This window comes from Misgurnus anguillicaudatus, chromosome 24 (assembly GCF_027580225.2).
Source record: "Misgurnus anguillicaudatus chromosome 24, ASM2758022v2, whole genome shotgun sequence".
NCBI classification, from domain to species: domain Eukaryota; kingdom Metazoa; phylum Chordata; class Actinopteri; order Cypriniformes; family Cobitidae; genus Misgurnus; species Misgurnus anguillicaudatus.
Genome location: NC_073360.2, coordinates 43,405,258 through 43,425,158, shown reverse-complemented (window position 1 = coordinate 43,425,158; position 19,901 = coordinate 43,405,258). Strand labels below are relative to the sequence as shown.

Here is a 19,901-nt window from a genome sequence, read left to right as displayed (position 1 = left end):
TATGAAATGCATGGGAGGGCACACTTATTATTAGCCTACAGTACGTATACTTATAATAATATATACTCTATTCGCGCAGCACGTAATCACCACGTTAAACAACCATCAGCAATATGACCAGATAGCCTATAGCCTACACACCACATTACATATAGAAACAATTTTATGAATATCCATAAATCTATACAACATATTACATGTAACACCAGAGACATCTCTCAAACATTGCATTTTAAAGCAGTCAACAGAGGGATATCCCAGCTAACACACGACGTCCTAGTTACGTAATTTATTTGTCATTTTTGGTAATTTCATGACTTACCAGCTGGCAACGTAACTGTTACGTCCTAGGGAGGTAATTTCATTACCATTACAGTACCAAATCACTACGTCGCCAGTACGGTCTCCTAACGTCGCGAGGTAACCAAGTACGTTCCAGTTAGGTAATACATTCGTACTATTTTGGTAATTTCATAACTTACTGGCAACGTAACTGTTACGTCCCAGGGAGGTAATTTCATTACCATTACAATTATATTAACATTTATTTTATTTTCTATTTAGGTTAGCATGTTAAAACTTTTCAGTCTCAAAGTTTCCCTTAAATAAGTCAAAATAGAATAGATATTTAACCACCGTACGAGCTGCTCTTTACATAGGAAACAAAAAACAGCACGCGTCTCCCTCCTTCAGCTGAACTCAATCAGAGCGTGTAACCGCACATGCACAGCACGGCATCTGACAGGACCGGTCGTTTTTCTGAACTGAGAGACAAACACAAAACTTACCAACACAAAACTTTTAATCCATTACGTTGTCACGACGTGCCCACGACAGGCAGATTACGTTGCAAAGTTACGTCGAGGCGACGAATTCAGGAATTTCACTTTTCCGGTCGCCACGACGTAAGTTTGGTAATCATATAACGTCGACGTTACGTAACAGTTAGGTATTTGTGTTAGCTGGGATGCATTGCCATGAGACACGTGCACACACACACACACACACACACACACACACACACACACACACATTCACACACACAGACTTTGAACCTACGGTACTGTGGAGGCAGCGCTGTCGTCTCTCCCTTACCTCCTGTCAGTACAGCGGCAGGCGGCGTTTCTCAGAGCAGAAGCTCCTCATTAATAAAGTGTCCATTCGGAATTAAACTTGTGAGTGAGGTCCTTTTCAGAAGCAAGCTGAATCACCGCAGTGATCAAGTCCATATCTTCTGAATGTAGTAGTCTGTTAGGCCCGGGGTCGGGCTCCACGGTAGAGTTCTTCACGGGTCCACTTAGATCCGAAAACCCGAGGTCCGACCCGAGACCCGATCGGGTTCGGGTCTAAAAGTTTCACATATGCCTCGGACACGAGTCGGGTACAACAATAGCGGCATCGGGTCTCGGGTAATTTAAAAATGAATGTGTTTTTTCTGAACGGACCCGAGAAGACCCGAACTCTCTCGCCTGTGTGCGTCAATGTCCTTTTCAAACCTCTCATCTGTTTGCCAAGAGCGCTGCGACATTGTGTGGTTGTCGGAAGGTTCATTTTCGTTGAGACAAACATGTCAGTCAATTATAAATTTACATTTTAGCGGTTACGTTGGTGTCGTCGTCAGTTAACAAAGTAAAACGAATGGAGCAGCTCGCCAAATTGGTTGCAAGGCCACCGGAGTTTCTTTCTGTCTGACTGCTGCGCGTCTTTTGGAGACTGTTGTTGGGCTTTTAACCATTTGCGGATAATATCCATCTTAAAGCAGTAGCTAAGCGAAAACTCATCCAGTCTAAAAAAAGTGCGGTAACTGTTGAGCGGCTACACTGACGTAGGCTACGTCACGTACGTGTCGTACGTAGCCTCGTGATAGGCTGTTGCAGTGTAGCTAGATTCCCATCAATCAAACAAAATCACACCATTGTTTTTTATATTTTTAATGTTTTAATTATAAAGAATACAACATTAATGCAACACAAAATTAGCAACATTAATAATTTAAAATGACAGTATTTTTTTAAATACTGGGGGGGGCACAAGCGTCCTTGAGGGCGGGCCCGGCCCCCTAAGGCCCGCCCATAGCGACGGGTGTGATGGGATAGTGTAGCGTCCATCGTATGCACACTGCAAAATCTAACCAGAAGTAGTAGGTCATCCGGGTACTTTTCGCATACTGTTTTTCGAATACTATGTATTCGGACATAGGCTACTACTCGCTTCGCCTACTGCTTTTGGCGTACTATATAGTACGTAGTAGGCGGTTTCGGACGCAGCATCTAGTTAAGCGCCTGCACAGCCACATTGAAAAGCCATCATCAATGGAGCTCAGATATTACGATTTACCATGGCAACAGCACGTGACAAAGAGGTCTTAATCATTTTTACTACTAAAACTGAAAGTGTTACTGCAAGTGTAATGCAACTACGAGCATATATTTTAAAGAAAAGAGTTGTTTTTGTAAATTGCTACTCTAGTAAATGCGTACATTTAATTTTTCATCACAGTTAAAATATCCAAAGTAAATAAACTGAGGACTGTACATTATATTCATTTACATGCACATGCAATCCCATGGACAAAAAGATGACAGCAGCTTAGCTAAAATAAAATTAAGCATAATACTTTGTCATATAAGGCTACGAACTTTACAAATGTTTGTCATGAATAAGACAAAAATTCGCCCGGCCGGGATTCGAAATCCGATGGTACGTCTGGCCAACTATTACACACAGCACTACCCACTAGACCAGCGGTAATGACGAGTAGATGCATAAGAAATGTCAAGGGAACTGTATAGATGTAAGAGCACCACAAAAAGTGATATTAGTCTAGGATATTTATATATCTAAAATGACTGCAAAAAATAATAATTTCGCTCACATAAATGTAAGTGCATATGACAAAAAACCACTCGGGGTCTCAATATCCTCTCGGGACATAAATTTAACTTTCTACAAATGAATGCAACATCATCATCTACAAGATTCTCTATAAAAGTACATGACATTTTAGTCACTGAGACGATCTATGCACCTAAGTATATCATATTAGCTTTACAAGTCATTTCAATTTACAAATTTTTTTAGTTGAAAGTTTAGTGTAATATATAAAAATATAAAGTCGTAAGTTAAAATGGTTTGCACTGGCAATTTAATTATAACTTAAAAACAGCAAAAAATATTTTACAGTGTACATAATAAAAATGTGCGCAATGATTGAATGTACTAAAGCAACTAACAAGATTAAACACCGCTAAGTTACTCCTTTAAAAAAGGAGAGGAGACCACAAGAAACTCAGAGTTTACAGGATAAAACCTGCTCCCGACCAGGTTAGGTTCAGAGAGTATGTTACTCCGGAAACAGACTCTGAGTATAAGTTACCTCTCCTTCTGAAACAGGCTTGACTTACCCCGCTGTCTCAGGTTTAACCTACCTCCCTTTTTGAAACGGAAAACTCAGAGTTTCCCTTATTTCAGGGTTAACAAACTCAGAGTTTTCACTTAACCACCTTTCTGAAACGGGCCCCAGTTTTGATTGCCATATGTTTATATAAAAATACAGTAGCAAAACCCTGGTCATCCAAATCATCCCTGGTAGGTTGTTATTTTCTATTTTTATCATATAACTTCTGTTGTAAGATTATGAATTCTACAGTTTCCTTTTCTCCCGTAAAATAAACACATTTTTTAAAGGAACTTAAAATAATATTTAAAATTATTCTCTCTTGAATGTGCAAATTAAAACTGCAGTTGAAGTTTAAAGCCTTTATTTTCACCTGTATAGATACCTAAAAAGAAATTTTTCCGTTTTTATTACAACATTACATTCAACTGTGATTGTCATTAAAATACTATTAATAAAGTAAAAGAAACCTGTTATACAATATATGGTGTCTGTGCAGTGAAAGTGTGACAAACTTGTCAAGTATGCAGCATATACTCAAATAGTGGTGTTCCTCTCAGCAGTCTTTATCCCTCTACAAGCTCTTGCAGTTCGTTTCTATTGTGCTAACATATCACACTGTGTATCTGGTCAAGATGCTCTCAATGCAATAACAGGTCCTTTAACTTTCCTAGAAAGAATAAAAAGACTTGACAAAATACTAGATAATTATGTAAACTTTAATTTACCAGCACAGATAATAGGCCTATAGCAGAAGTCAGGAGACATAATCATTGTAAAAATGAACAAAGCATTTACTAAATGATCTGAACAGTGACCTTAAATGAACAATTTATGACAATGTGGTCCCATGACATTATAACTTTGAAACCAATATGTAAAATCACACAGCACACAATATAAAATAAATGAGTTTGACACATAAAAAAAAAGTTTATAAAAGAAATAAAAATGATAAATGTGTAAATAAAATATGAAAAACAACATGCATTAACACTATTGTATAGTTATGAACGGTATGTTTGCTCCCAGACACATACACTCTTTCCAGCTTGGCACCTTACCTCCAAAATACAGAACTGTTAGATTAATCTGAAAAACTTGAACAGCACACTTTTATTTTATTAGTGTGTTTATTCTGTTGAATTTATGCGATATTGCTCATCATTTGATTATTTGTTCTTATTTTACTATTAAAGGGTAACTAAACCCTCAGGGCCAGTTGCACCAGCTGGGCGGTAAACCCAGTCGTAAGACTACTCTAGACTCAAGAGCATGCCACACCAGCAGGCGGGTATATAACCCAAATCGTGTTCCGCAATATAGTGAGATAACTGAGCATCTATGTTAGAAGCCCTGTTGGCACAGTTATTATTAGCAAGATACGTCCGCCATTGCACAGAATCATCAACAAAGCAGTCGTGGCGCACAATCTTGACGTCAAACACAGTGGATAGCGGCGCACACTCTGACGTCGCAAGGCAAAACCCCCGGTTTTACTCTCTACACGACACCACTGTAACCGTCTTGATTCTCAACCTGTAGATGTTTTTCATCGCTAAAGTGAGTTTGGGAACTTATAGCAGAGCACAGATGACATCATGTTTGCTCGAGACACCGCAAGCTAGCACTAAGGTAAAGCTAATCTTTTACATTATAGCAATTACACTGATAGTGACGATTCTCTCAGAACAATCAGTGATCTACAGTGTTTTCACATCACGTTTGGTCTCAGCTCAGGTCGCTTGGAACCCCAACCGAGGTGGTCCTAAAAAGTATCGGGTACTATGTACTTCACTCAGTGAAAAAGCTTCCAAAAGTAAACTGACACCAAACCGTGAGGTACTATGCAACGGAAAAAATGCAGGATTGGTGAAGAAAAGTAGAGGATCCACCATGGCAAACAAAGTTTAGAAGAAACAAGAAGAAAACAAAGACCAGGAGTCAAACATTAAGGTGATGAAAATGCTCCACAGCTTTCTGTTCTTGAAATAAGTGAAAATAAAAAGAAGAAAAAACAATAGTGTGTGTGCAAATGCTTTCTATTGCCTTTGTGTAAGGGTGCACTCACATTATCCAAACCAAACCAAACCATGCCCCAGCGCGATTGTCAACCCTCCATACTCCCCCAGGTGCACGCACTCACACTGTACTTTTATCGATCCGAGTCCGCCCACCTCTGCAACACAGCCGCGACGCCATTAACCAATCCGCGGAACAGAACAATCACACTAGTCAAACAAACCAGGCTTTGGGGGGGTCAAACGTGCCCGAGCGCGGTTTGGATAGTGTGAGTGCGCCCTAATTGTTTGTAGTGGGGTGTTCTGTCTCAATATGTTCTCACACATGCGCTGTTGAACGCGTACGGTCATTTTCTCCTAATGACAAAAATGACGTCATGCAGACCCCCCCTAGTATACCTTCAGCTTTAAAGTTTCTCACCAATTTGAACTCTCTGATGGGCTTGTAAGTGACTTGACTGAGCAAACGTCTTGAAAGGTTTTTCACCTGTATGAATTCTCTTGTGATTTAGGAATGAAGACCCTTGACTAAAACTCTTCCCACAGACACTACAGTGATGAGGTTTCTCTCCAGTATGAACTCTCTGATGGTATTTTAAGGAACTTGACTGAGCAAACGTCATGTCACACTGAGAGCATTTGAAAGGTTTTTCACCTGTATGAATTCTCATGTGCTTTAGTAATGTAGACCCATGACTAAAACACTTCCCACAGACACTACAGTGAAAAGGTTTCTCTCCAGTATGAACTCTCTGATGATCTCTTAAATGAGATGAACTAGAGAAACTCTTTCCACAGTGAGAGCAGACGTAAGGTTTCTCTCCAGTGTGAACTCTCTGATGGACTTTGACGTGACCTGAATAAGCAAATGTCATGTCACACTGAGAGCATTTAAAAGGTTTTTCACCTGTATGAAGTCTCTTGTGACATAGTAATGTAGTTTGATGACTAAAACTCTTCCCACAGACACTACAGTGATAAGGTTTCTCTCCAGTATGAACTCTTTGATGAACTCTGAATTTAGATGAACTAGAGAAGCTCTTTCCACAGTGAGAGCAGACGTAAGGTTTCTCTCCAGTGTGAACTCTCTGATGGACTTTGAAGTGACCCGAATAAGCATATGTCATGTCACACTGAGAGCATTTGTAAGGTTTTTCACCTGTATGAATTCTCTTATGACATAGTAATGTAGTTTTTTGACGAAAACTCTTCCCACATAGACTACAGTGATAAGGTCTTTCTCCAGTATGAACTCTCTCATGGACTATCAGCTGATATTTATGAAAGTAACATTTATCACAGTGTGAACACTGATGGAGTTTCTCTTTGATGTGAGTATTCTGGTGTTTTTTTAAAGAGCGTGAATCCCTAAAGGTTTTGTTACATTCACTGCACTGATAGAGTCTCTCATTGGTGTGTGAACGCACATGTCGGTTCAAACCACGTTTACGGCTAAATCTCTTCTCACAGTGAGGACACTCGTAAGGTTTTTCTCCAGTGTGAACTCTCTGATGAACTTTAAGATATTGTTTGGTTCTGAAGTAATTTCCACATTCAGTGCAGTTGAAAGGCTTTTCATCACGGTGTATCCTCATGTGAACATTTAGATTATGGGAAGAGACAAAAATCCTCCCACACTGCTCACAGTGAAACTGCTTCTTCATCTTCTTCTCTCTGTGGTCTTCTGAATGAAGTTTCTTCTCTTGTAAGGTAGTAAAGCTGATCTCAGATCTGGTGAAGAGTTTCTGTTCTGTGTGTTTTCTCTCATGTCTCTCTAAATGCCTCTGTGAGCTGAATGTCTTTTCACAGGTGATGCCGGAAAGAGTTTGTGCTGTCAGTCGCTCTTTTGATGTTGAGGACGTTATTTCTATATCCAGACATGAATCACTCTTCACACCTGAAAGAAACATGAAACAATTAAGTTGTCTTTTCATTCTATTTACACAAAGAAGGATGAAGAATTGAGATTCTGTATCTTTTTCTAGATTCACACATAAGACAGAAGACAGGTGTCAGTCCTATTATTACAGCTGGGTCATTGCACATCAAATAAACCAACATTTGTAAACATATCCAGCTGCTTTGTTTTATTATATTACTCTTCCGCAAAACAAAGTAGTTCCTCAGATTCAAGCGTGGCTGCAACAGAGCGCATTTCTCAAGCAACACAGATGCAGCAAAGACACAATGAAAATATGATTAAAGGCTGTGGTGTTTAGTTTCATAAATCAGTACGCAGCAATAGTGGCGCAGTGATACTTATGTAATGCGATCTGAACCGTGGGCTTACCGGGGTATTTTATCACGGCTTAGAATGCGCTTTAACCAATCAGAATGAAGAAGCCGAACGGACGTGACATGGGCATGTTTTACGCCCGCGGCCGGTGTTGTGTCGAACTCTGTTCCCCCTATGTTTCCCTTTAGTGTAGTGCTTTTATAGTGTTTTCATCACGTTACATTTAGAAAGATTAAAGATTTGAATTGGTTATACTAAAAAGGCATAATATCATGTATTTTATAATACAATTTATTAAATATTTCATACATTTGACAGTTTTCGATTAGGGTATTTCTTTTAAAATATAGCCTGTCTTTTTCTTTTTTTTCCTTTACTGGTTGTTTTAAAAATGTAATGTTTGCATACATAATTAAATAAATATTATACATATAATATGATTCATACTGTAAAAATAATTGACTTGCCATTAAGAACAATACAGATACATTACAGAAATGCACACATATACATCTCAGTAGCCATTAAAACTTTAAATATATAAATAATAAAACCTATAACGTGATAAAAACGCCATAAAAACACTACACTGAAGGGAAAAATAGGGGGAACATAGGGGGAACAGACTTCGACACAACACCGGCGCATGTTTTCAATTGATTTCAATGGAAACTCAGCGTTTTTCAAATTATGGCAGCTAGCGGGTTTTTTCAGCGCTGAGCTCCAAGAGTTCAAAAATATTAAACTTTTAGTTAAAAACTCCGCTCGTCAATGTCAGTTCTCACAAGGCCGTCCAAATACAGTGGAGAAGGGGCGGGACATTACCACAACAACCAGCCGGCTCACAGCTGAAGTATCAGGGCTACCAAAGCGCTTGGTTGAAAAACAGCTGACATTCACCGTCCTCAAGGCGTTTTAAACCGCGTTTAAAAGTTTTGGTGTGTCCAGCCTCATAATGCAACCTGCTTGTGCTTTAATAAGGCGCTTGTCATTGTTTGCGATCCATGACGAGAAACGCATTAATCAAAAGTACTGATCAATCCATATCGAGTAAAACTGTCCGGAGCTTATCACCGTTATCGTTTTAAATTTTATCACGATTCGATGTGATATCGTTTATCGGCACAGCCCTACATGACACCCTTAACGTTGTGTTACACACAATAACACCCTGCGTCTCGTGTGAAGCAAAGTCTTATTCAAACAGTAACGTGAGGTGTCAGGTCCGCAGTACAAATGTCTTTTCATGTACTTAAAAAAGGGTATGCATATTAAATGTTTATTTAGTTTTACCAATTTTCTTTTTGTCTCTTGTTTACTGTAAATACATCTGTGTTTTATCGGCCTCATTGCTATCACATTATAGACATATAAAACACAGCTCAGATATGCTATTGTGTACATAAATGCCAAGTTAGTATTACAAAGAAAATAGAATCACTCACTTTAGTCAGACGTCCGTTTATCCCTGCATCCTAAATTAGATAAATGTTGTGAAAATAAACACCCCAGTCTTAAATCATATTATACAATGGCTCATTCTGGTTCTTCATTCTGATTGGTTGAAACGCGTTCCAAGCCGTGATAAAATACCCTGGTAAACCCACGGTTCAGACCGCATCACAAGTATCACTGCGCCACTGTTGCTGCGTACTGATTTATGAAAATAAACACCACAGTCTTTAATCATTTAATTTGTCTACAATTGCACAATTAATGGCGATATCCAGATAAATGTCAATAAATATTGTTGAGTCATCTAATCAATAAAGAGAAAACATTCTCTGAGTTGTTTTGTCTTACTGATATTTCCGCTATTATCCACTAGATGGCAATCTTACCCAACTTAAACACTGACGCATCCACTCGACACAACAGCGTTGAATCTGATCTCTTACAAAAGTTCTTCACAAAAATGGTATTATCTCTGCTTTTAGCTGAAAATTTGAGAGGTGATGACTGATAAGAGAACAAATGAAGGTAGGATGAAACTTTTTTTGTTGTTGTTGGAAAGCGGATGGACTGTTCTTTCATTTGATATTTTATGTTAATTTAAAGATGATAATTTTCTGTAAGGCATTAAACTTAAACTGGGTGGCAACATGAAAAAAAACGCTGACGGGGAAAGAGTTCAGCATGCTTCCAAGCATATTTGATCATCACTTCAACAGTTGCACGATATAAATGTTAATGTATATTTTAGATGAATGTTGATTTATAAAATAAACACCCCAGTCTTAAATCATATTCTCATTGTGTCTGCCGTGTGTGTGTGTGGATTAGAACCTGCGCTCTGTTGCAGCCACACTTGATTCTGAGGAACATCTTTGTTTGGCAGAAGAGTGATATTTGTTCTAATATAATTACAACTTATTTGTGTTTTATTTTATGAAATCCTGCTAACGTTATGCATATGAAGTAACTGTTTTATAAAAGCAATAAGCCCCGTAAAGCAGTGGGGTTACAGTGCATTTTATAACAGCTAAGGGGGTTTCCGCTTCACGCCGCAACAAGGCCCCTTATTTGTTATAAAATGCACTGGTGGTAACCCACTGCTTCTTGGGGCTTATTTGCTTTATTTTATCATAAATCACTTATACCTGTGACAAAAAACACAAGTCCCAGGCACTCAATCAAAAATAACAAAAAGGAGAAGGAATAAATAAAAAGCCTTTATTAAGTGTGGCTTACATCTTATAAAATCCAAACGCCAACATGTTTCGACCAGCAAGTGGTCTTCTTCAGGGCAAAGCAACACACACTGAGAATGTCAGCAATTTATAAGTTAAAACAACGCCCCTCGTTAGAAGCCATTCCATGAACAAATCATACTTGAAACAATCAATTAGACCTAATGAAGTGTAAAGGATTAGGAGACCAAACTAAAACAAAACACATCAAGAAATGAAAATAACCAATAAAGCAAAAATATGAGTTATCTAAAGATGAAAACAACTATGTTTCATCTTTCTAAGTAACAAATATGAAATAATAAAGAACAAAATATACAAAGCGTAGTCATCAGAAGAACATAGAAAACACATCATAAAAACACTTAAACTCTATGTCATCATTGAGACCAACAGGTCTTTTCTCAACCTCCCTTGGTTTCTTACAGAAGGTCCCTGACTCTTCGTGATAAGTTGGTACATAGCGATCATCCTCCTAAGAAGGAAAGTTGGCTTAAGAGACCAACTGGGCTATACCGATGCATGAACTGCCCCCATTGTAGTAATGTCATCCCTTCCAAAACCTTTGTGGATTTTAAATCTAATAAAACATTTAAAATAAGAGATTTTATAAACTGCAATACTACATTTGTTATTTACCGCTTATTGTGCCCATGTAAGGATCTGTTTTATGTAGGCCGTACTAAGAGGTGTCTGTGTCACAGAGCGACTTCAAGCAGCGGAACCAAAAAATGACGGAAATAGTTCCACCCGGAACATTTCCAGTAAAACACACGGCCAGTTCCGGTAACTCTGGGCAAACAAATTTGGGGCTTATTCAGAACAGATGTGCAAAGTAAATTACTTCAATTACCTTGAAAAATTGTGCCCTCAGCATAATGTAGGGTTTATAGACAATTGGAAGCATTTAAAGAGAGATGGCCTTCATCCGTCTCAGGAAGGAAGGGCGATTCTCTGTATAAATCTGACCAATAGTCTTAATTCTAATACAGTCTGACTATCCAGGGTACAGGTCAGGAAACAGACGGATCGGCTTAACCGTCCATTAACTGCCGTGATATGTCAAGATCACTTATATCCCAGCACTTCGAGTCAATCTTACCAGATTATCAACACATTTCAACTTTATCTGTTCCCCAAACAAATAAATACAGAGCACCGCTTCCCACATCTGGTACAAATCTGATTAATATAAAAAACATTTAGAATTAGAAATTAGAAAACAATACATTGACAGATGAACCTCAAATGTTAAAATTCGGTAGGGCTGGGCGATATATATCGGAGGCTAGTGTGCTTTTTTATGCTGTTCTATGCTGGGGAGGCAGCTTATCTGTCGAGGATAAAAATAGAATAAATAAGTTAATCAGGAGAGCTGGCTCTGTTATTGGCCTTATCCCAGACTCACTTGAGGTCATTGTGGAGAAGAGGATGAGGTCAAAATTAAAAATTGTTATCCTTTTTGAAGGCCATCCATTACACAGTGTTTTTAATGGACTCCGAAGCTCTTTTAGTAAGCGTTTAATTATGCCTCGGTGCTCTAGTGAGCGACTTAGAAGGACATTTGTTCCTGCAGCAGTCAGATATTTTAATGAATACTATTGACTATTATATTGTTGAATTGATTGTATTGTTCCCTTGTACTTCTGAATTGTGAAAGTGAATTTTTATATAATCATGTGGTACTGATTTCTTAATCATGTTTTAATAATCTCTAAATGTAGAGTTATTTATTTATTTTGTGTGTTAGTTGTGTGATGTGTTTGTTGGCTGTATGGTTTAGGTGGTGGCAAACCAGTTTCCCCTTGGGGATTAATAAAGTTCTCTCTCTCTCTCTCTCTCTCTCTCTCTCTCTCTCTCTCTCTCTCTCTCTCTCTCTCTCTCTCTCTCTCTCTCTCTTATTATCGAACCGAATCGCTTCAAACATAATATGAAAGATTACAAGTTGCCCATAGATGGCTGCACTGTGGTGCCAACCTCCATGGTTAAGAACTTAGGCGTGATGTTCGACAGCAATTTATCCTTCGATACTCATATCTCTGCCGCACAGCATTCTTCCATCTTAGAAATATCTCAAAAATACGCCATATGCTGTCTGCATCAGATGCTGAGAAGCTTATCCACCCTTTTATGACCTCTAGAATAGACTATTGTAACTCCTTACTCGGAGGATGCCATGCAAATCAGGTAATCAAGCTTCAGTAGATCAAAACGCTTGTGCAAGAGTGCTTACTCGATCTAAGAAGTATGACCACATAAGTCCAATTCTGGCATCTTTGCACTGGCTACCAGTTAAATATCGCATACAATTTATATTATCACTAATCACCTACAAAGCCTTAAATGGCCTAGCACCCTCATATCTTAGAAAATTACTATCAGAATACAATCCATCATGTGCACTGCGGTCTCAAAATTCTAGTCTCTTAATTATCCATAAAATATCAAATGTCTAAAGGTGGAAGATCCTTTTCCTACTTAGCCCCTAAGCTCTGGAATGATTTACCAACCGTCCGAGAATCAGACACAGTAGATACCTTTAAATCTAGACTTAAAACTTTTCTCTTTAACAAGGCATTCACATAATTTGTTTTAGTAATGGTACTCACCTCACAATAGCTAGTTTGTACAACCTAATAAATAAATAAACTAAATTCTCATTTTCATCAACACTTCAAAAGTTGGAAAATGTTATTAATATTCTTAAGAAATGTTTAATCTCTCCTTACTCGTTTACATAGATTACATATGAGTCGGGCATAAACTTTCAAAAACAAATGTCATGTATAAAATAGAAAAGGCTACATATAAGGAAAAAGAATAGAACGCTACTTTGTGCACATACAAACCACAATACAAGGCCAAAACTTCAAAACTAGACTAATAAAACCCAGAATCGGGCTATTAATTGCCAAGTGCAGAGGAGTGATTGAAAGGTATGTATGGCATAATGTTATCTCTTGCTCGTGCTATTGTGTATAAAATGTTGTGCTATCTGTCGATTTTCTTTGCTTTTCACTGCTTTAATGTAAACCTGCTTTGAAACAATCACCAATTGTGAAAAGCGCTATATAAATACAATTGAATTGTAATAGCACTTTTGGGAGTACTTCGACTCGGCGCAGTAACACCCTCCCTCTCCCATTATGAGAGTGAGAAGGGGAGCGGACTTTTCAGGCGAGTCGAAGTACTCCCAAAAGTGCTATTACGCCATAAAATATAGTTCCTCTTTTAAATCCGCTTAGAAAAGCGCTACATTTTATTTTGTACCACCAAACCTGCTCGTATAACTACTCGTCTTAAATAGGAAAAACGTTGATGTGTTTGGTCACTTCTAACTTTATCTCTAAATGGCAGCATTGAATGAATGGGGCTAAGCTAAATGCTATCGAAGCGTCACAGCGTGCTCCAGCGCTTATGTGCACGCACACAGATGATAGAGGGATGTATTAACAGTTCTTAGTTAAGGTAATAACATATTTTAATATTGAAAATGAGTAGACTATTCCTTTAAGTCGGCAACCTAAATTCGGCCGAAACCTCTAAAGGTCGAAAGTGGACGAGCTCAAAACATTTTTTACATCGTTTACACTTGTCTTAAGTCTCGCCCACTTGTGATTCACTGGTTATTACAGCACAAAAATGTGATTTCTTAACTCAGGTCTGTGTTTTAATGTAGCCTTAAGCTTTTACAAACAAAGTAAGAAAAAAGTTGATTGTAAGTTTGATAGTTACAGTAAGGCAAATATATGTTAAGCGTAAAGTGAAAATAAAAATGTATATAATGAAAAAATAATTCTGTATTTGTAATGAATTAATTAATGCAGTAAAAAATTTTGGACTTAGTTTAAGTGTTTATTTTTTGTTTTTACACCACCCAGCTACTGGTGCCACCAAATTAAGGCCAATGGCTACCAGGTGTACAATTTGGTGGCGCCAGTGCCACTCCTCTTAAATGTTAGCCTGGAGCCCTGCATTATGGCTTAAATAAAAAAAGTGGATACAAAAAACATTAGCAACTAGGTCAGCAGGTGACGTCATCAGCATGCGCCAAAGTCTGGTCGTGAACGCACACTGAACAACCAAGGAAGGGAACAAATTGCTGAACAAAATAATTCGTTTTGTTTTCTTTGCGCACAAAGTTTTCTCGTCGCTTCCTAATATTATTACTGAACGACTGATTTTTGAATGACCTTTTTAGCGATATCTTTCATTCTTCAGGGTTCCCACACCTTAGTTAACTTCAAATTCAAGGACCTTTCAATGACTTTCTATGTCCAATACCCTCAAATTCAAGGACTAAATGTGGGGACACATTTCAAGTGAGAGCAAGGTTACATTGTGTTATCTTTTAAGATACATTGTTACAGTTCCCTTTCGAGGGAACTCTCGCTGCGTCACTGGGGTGACACTTTGGGGACGCCTCCAGGGGTAAGTGCGTCTTAATGTGTATATCAAATTCAACCAATGGTGAGGCTTAATGACAAAGAAAGGGTGACGCAGGAGCCAGAAAGTATATTACTATCTGAAATATTGCCAAAGACGGCATTACAGGGACGCATGAAGAATGGCAAGGGAGATGCAGCGTCTCGTTCCCTTCTCAGGGAACAACAGTTACATACATAACCAGAGACATTTTCATTTGTCAAACACAACTATGCAAAAAAGCATTTTGTATGAATCAACATTTGCATACAGAAGATTTAAACATTTAAAGCAAAACATTTTTGCATCTGTACATCAAAAGTCTAGAATTTGCATGATATTATCCTACACTACACAAGGAATAATATGGATTTTTTTCCAGATTTTTTTGCATAAAGTAGATTCAAGCACTTTCAATGACCTGTATCCATGTATGTATATTTTCAAAAACTACCCAGGGCCTTGAATTTTCGCCCCCAGATTCACAAACTTTCAAGGATTTCAAGCACCTGTGGGAACCCTGATTCTTGTTTGGGGAAAAAATTGTGAAATAGGGGTCGGAGATATTGGCGAAAATGAATATCTCTATTTTTCCTCGATATTTTTGCAATCCTTCAAAGAAATGTGTTCAAACTTATGAAAACAAATGTTTTAGTTTGTACTAAAAAAAATTTTTTTTAGAAGTTAAAATAAGCCCTGTTCATGTTCGGAGGCTATTCCGTTGGATCTTTTGGGAAAATGTATTCCATCTTTTGGACTCATCATTATACAACGCAACTTTCTAATGATACAATCACGAAGCTTGCCACTTGCGGATGCCACAGACATTTAAGAAAAACTTTTTAACGTCAGACTTCAGTTTTCCGCAAACAACGCATATTTTGCCCAGCAGCTATTTTATTAATCCTACATCAGCTTTACTCTTTACGTTTTTCGATTGTTGCTTCAACCTAAGAAACGTCATAAAAGGTGAGAACTCCGTAGTTGTATTGCAAATTAGTAGCAGCTTACTCTCGTGCAATTGAGGAACGATCGTGATTTTGTACAAAGAAACCCAACATAAAATACAGTCAAACAAACCCCTACATTAAAATCGCTACATATAATTGTTTAGAAGGTTATAGTGTGCGTTATTTGTTTTCTTTTTAACTCCCTTCAGCAATTTCATGATTGGGTGGTCGGATTGTACAAATTATGAAATATTCGATATCCAAATTTTGCGTATCACCCAGACAACAATTCGGATATTATCGTCTAAAGGATATATCGCCCACCTGCATTGTGAAACTAACTAGATTCAATGGGACAGACAGAAACCTCTCAGCTAACAATTTTTGATTCCCAGAACGTTTCCAGAACAGATAACCTAACGCTTCCTGTTGGTTTCCCAGGAAAGTTTTTGATGTCAATAGAATGTTCCCTCTGGGTTTAGGTAACGTTCCCCTAACCTTGTGAAACATTAAAGAAACATTCCGCAAACAACCTGCTAACATTGCCTTAACGTTCTGATAATGTTCCTCTAACCTCTATAGTGTGATATGCCTGAATGTAAATTTCAGACTAAAAATTATGTCAGGAAAAGTAATAAAACTTATTTTAAAAAAATAAAAGTTTTTTTGAAGACCAACACCAGTAGACCTATGATAACGTTAGGGGAATGTTATTTTTAGTTTAGTTTCATGTTAAACTAACCTAAAAACAACATTATTTTAACGTTACTGTAACGTTAAACTAACCTAAATATAAAGTTCTATTTCTGTAAAGAAACTTTCCTGGCTAACAAAAAAATAACATTATGGGAACCAAAAACTAACGTTAGGAAAACGTTTGGGAACCAAAAAATGTTAGCTGGGTTTTCTTTATTTTCATTTCACATGTTCATTCGTTTCTTGAAATTTGCATTTATTTTTATTGGCATAAAAATGATCCAATAACCCAACACATACCAGTAGAGATCATTATAGTTTCCATTACAACTAGGGATGCACCGAATCCAGATTTTTTAGGTTCGGCCGAATCCCGAATCCACCATTTAAGATTCGGCCGAATCCCGAATCCACCATTTAAGAGCTCTGCGCTGAAAACTATATTTAACTTTGAGTGAGAAGCTCCGCTCGTCAATGTCAGTTTTCACATGGCCGTCCAATTACAGTGGAGGAGGGGCGGGACATTACCACAGCAACCAACCAGCTCACAGCTGAAGCATCACAGCTACCAAGCGCTCGGCTGAAAAACAGCTGGCATTTGGCGTCCTCAAGGCGTTTTCAGCCGTGTTTAAAAGTTTTGGTGTGTCCAGCCCCTAAGGCTCACCGAAAGAAAAAGCTCATCTCCACGTCACCACCCGATGTGTGTAATCAACGGCCGCGTGACGTCGACCAGCGTAGCGCAAGTCTAGGGTTCGGTGGAAAAAAAATCTAGGATTCGGCCGAACCCGAACCCCGTCAAAAAAGCCCAGTATTCGGCCGAATCCGAATCCTGGATTCGGTGCATCCCTAATTACAAACAAAAAAAATCCCATTAAAACTAATGTCTCAAGTCTCATTTATTTATATAGCCCTTTCCACTACAATGTAGACCAAAGGACTGTACAACTAAAAACAAGAAAAAGCATATAAAATACAATATACAATAGAGAATCAAGAATTAAAAGAGACAGAATACAAATAAGTTTTCACACAAATTTTAAAAACATCAACTGATGGTGCAGATCTAATATCAGGAGGCAAAGCATTCCACAACCTAGGGCCAACGACTGAAAACGTTCGATCCTCTTTCGTCTTAAGACGAGTTCTTGGAACATAGAGTAGTAAGCAATTAAAAGACCTTTGAGATCTACCAGAGTTCTTAACCACCAAATCCTTGATATATTCAGGGGCCAACTCATGAACAGCTTTGTAAACATATAACAAAACCTTATACTGTATCCGATATTTCACAGGGAGCCAATGGAGCCTTTTCAGAACTGGTGTAATATGCTCCCTTTTCTTAGTACCAGTAAGGAGCCTCACTGCAGCGTTTTGAACCAGCTGCAATTTTGAAATAAGAGATAGACTGATGCCTATATATAAAGCATTATAGTAATCCAAGCTTGAGGAAATGAATGCGTGAATCAATGTTTCCAGATCAGGAACAGACAAAAAGTGATTTTAATTTCGCAATAGTCCTTAACTGAAAAAAAATATTTTTTACCACATTTTTAATCTGATGGTCAAACATAAGTGCCGAGTTAAAAGTTACATCTAAATTTCTTATTTTAGGCTGAACATATGTTTCCCATATACCTAGGAAATCGGTTAAACCAATGTCGTCCTTATTCATCCCAAACACCATGACCTCAGACTTGCTTGCATTTAACTGCAGGCAGTTTTGCTCTAACCAAGTAGTCACCTCCTTTAAACAAGCAACCAGGGATAAAGTAGGGCTTGATCCTCCAGCTCCAATCGGTAAGTAAATCTGAATGTCGTCGGCATATAGGTGATAAAATATACCATATTTCTTAAAAATTTGGCCTAAAGGCAACAAAAATAAAGAAAAAAGAATAGGACCCAGAATTGAACCCTGAGGTACTCCACAATCAAGAAAAGCTGGCCGGGAGGAAAAATCCCCAACCCTGACACAGATTGAACGCCCCCTTAAATAATCCACCTTAAATGCTGTGTTAAGGAGGTATAGCTTCATGTGTCGGCTGAGGGATTCGAAAAACAGTATAAGTGTGTTAAACAATATTAAAAGCCTGTATGTTTTTTATGTCTTTTTTTCCTCCTTTCTTGTGTGTATTGTTTGTAAATAAGTATGTTTGTATGTCTTTTTGATAAAGACCTATGTGTCTGGAATAAATAATAATAATAATAATAATAATAATAATAATAATAATACATCCAATAGAATTTCTGTGATGGTTTCTATCATTTTTAGCAGGGAGGTTTTGGTTCCCAAATAAATAACCAAATACCATATGGAAACGTTCTGTGTTTGCTGGGCTCCCGGTTTTCATCAAAAACATCTAAAAATGTGTTCTGAAGAGAATCGAAGCACTTGGGGGTTTAGGACGACACAGACGTAAGTGATTTATGATAAAATTCTCATTTTGGCGTGAACTAAACCAACATGCATGTTCCTAAATAAGCCTATTAAATATAGCCTAAACACCTTTAAAATGTACATTTTTGGGTCTTTTGAGTTAGTTTCTGACTGAAAACCCAAACCAGGTGCTCACATGACAGTTAAAACTGTAAAAAAAAAAACACGACAATAAGGAGACATACCTGATGGAATAAAATCATCATCTTCCTCAGTGCGATCTTCCTCTTCTCTGGGTTCAGTTTTTATTTCTGTGGGTTCGGTATTCATTTCAGTGGGTTCAGTTTTCATTCCTGTGGGTTCAGTTTTGATTTCTGTGGGTTCAGTTTTGATTTCTGTGGGTTCAGTTTTAATCTTCATCATGAGGTTCGTGCAGTCGATGAGTTTAACTGAACACATCTTCAGTTTGGTCTGCAGGATCTGCTGCTGTTCTCCAGCGTTACAGACAGAATCCAGAGACTCTGTGGAGGTTTGATCCTCCTGTAAGCTCTGTTTACTGTCACACACTGTAGTGTCCTGCATCATCTTAACACTTAAATACACAGAGACAAGACTCTGTTTACACTCAATGAAACACGCAAGAGAGAAAAACACTGAGGATACACAAACACATCACACACGCGCTCTTTCTTTCTTTCTTTGGTGAGTTTATCTGCGGACTAAAGAGCTGCAGCGCCTCCTGCTGTACTGGAGACAGAAGACGCTCACTGCTTTACAATGGATTTAGCAAAACAAGTGAGGTTAGGTGTGACTGGATGGTGGGTTCGTGATCATGTTTCAGTGCTAGTAGTTAGCATTTTTCAAATTCAGATACCCTGCCTTTAAATGTAAAATTTACACAACTAGCCGTTAATCATAGATGAGTCATACAGCCTACAATAAGAAATTTGCTGCACCTACATTTTATAGTCAGGAGCTTTATATATATGACCTAAATTCATAATCAGGTTTACTTATCCTCCCTTATGAAAAATAAACATGCAGTAAAGCTGTTTTGATTGCCATATGTTTATATAAAAATACAGTAGCAAAACCCTGATCATCCAAGTCAT

General features: G+C 38.0%; 2 protein-coding genes and 1 pseudogene across 2 annotated transcripts in view; all 3 read right to left on the bottom strand.

The window, feature by feature from the left end:
• Positions 1-19,901, bottom strand: part of LOC129438979 (uncharacterized) — a 177,884-nt pseudogene that overhangs the window by 55,114 nt on the left and 102,869 nt on the right.
• LOC129437061 (uncharacterized) overlaps positions 1-19,901 on the bottom strand; it is a 234,893-nt gene that overhangs the window by 141,444 nt on the left and 73,548 nt on the right. The gene's annotated exons all lie outside the window — the stretch shown is intronic.
• On the bottom strand, positions 3,753-19,511 carry LOC141361745 (uncharacterized). Its single transcript, XM_073863491.1, has 2 exons — positions 19,035-19,511; positions 3,753-7,315 (listed from the first exon to the last, which is right to left on the bottom strand). The coding sequence occupies exons 1-2, from the start codon at positions 19,372-19,374 to the stop codon at positions 5,826-5,828; spliced, it is 1,830 nt and encodes a 609-aa protein (XP_073719592.1). The 5' UTR covers positions 19,375-19,511; the 3' UTR covers positions 3,753-5,825.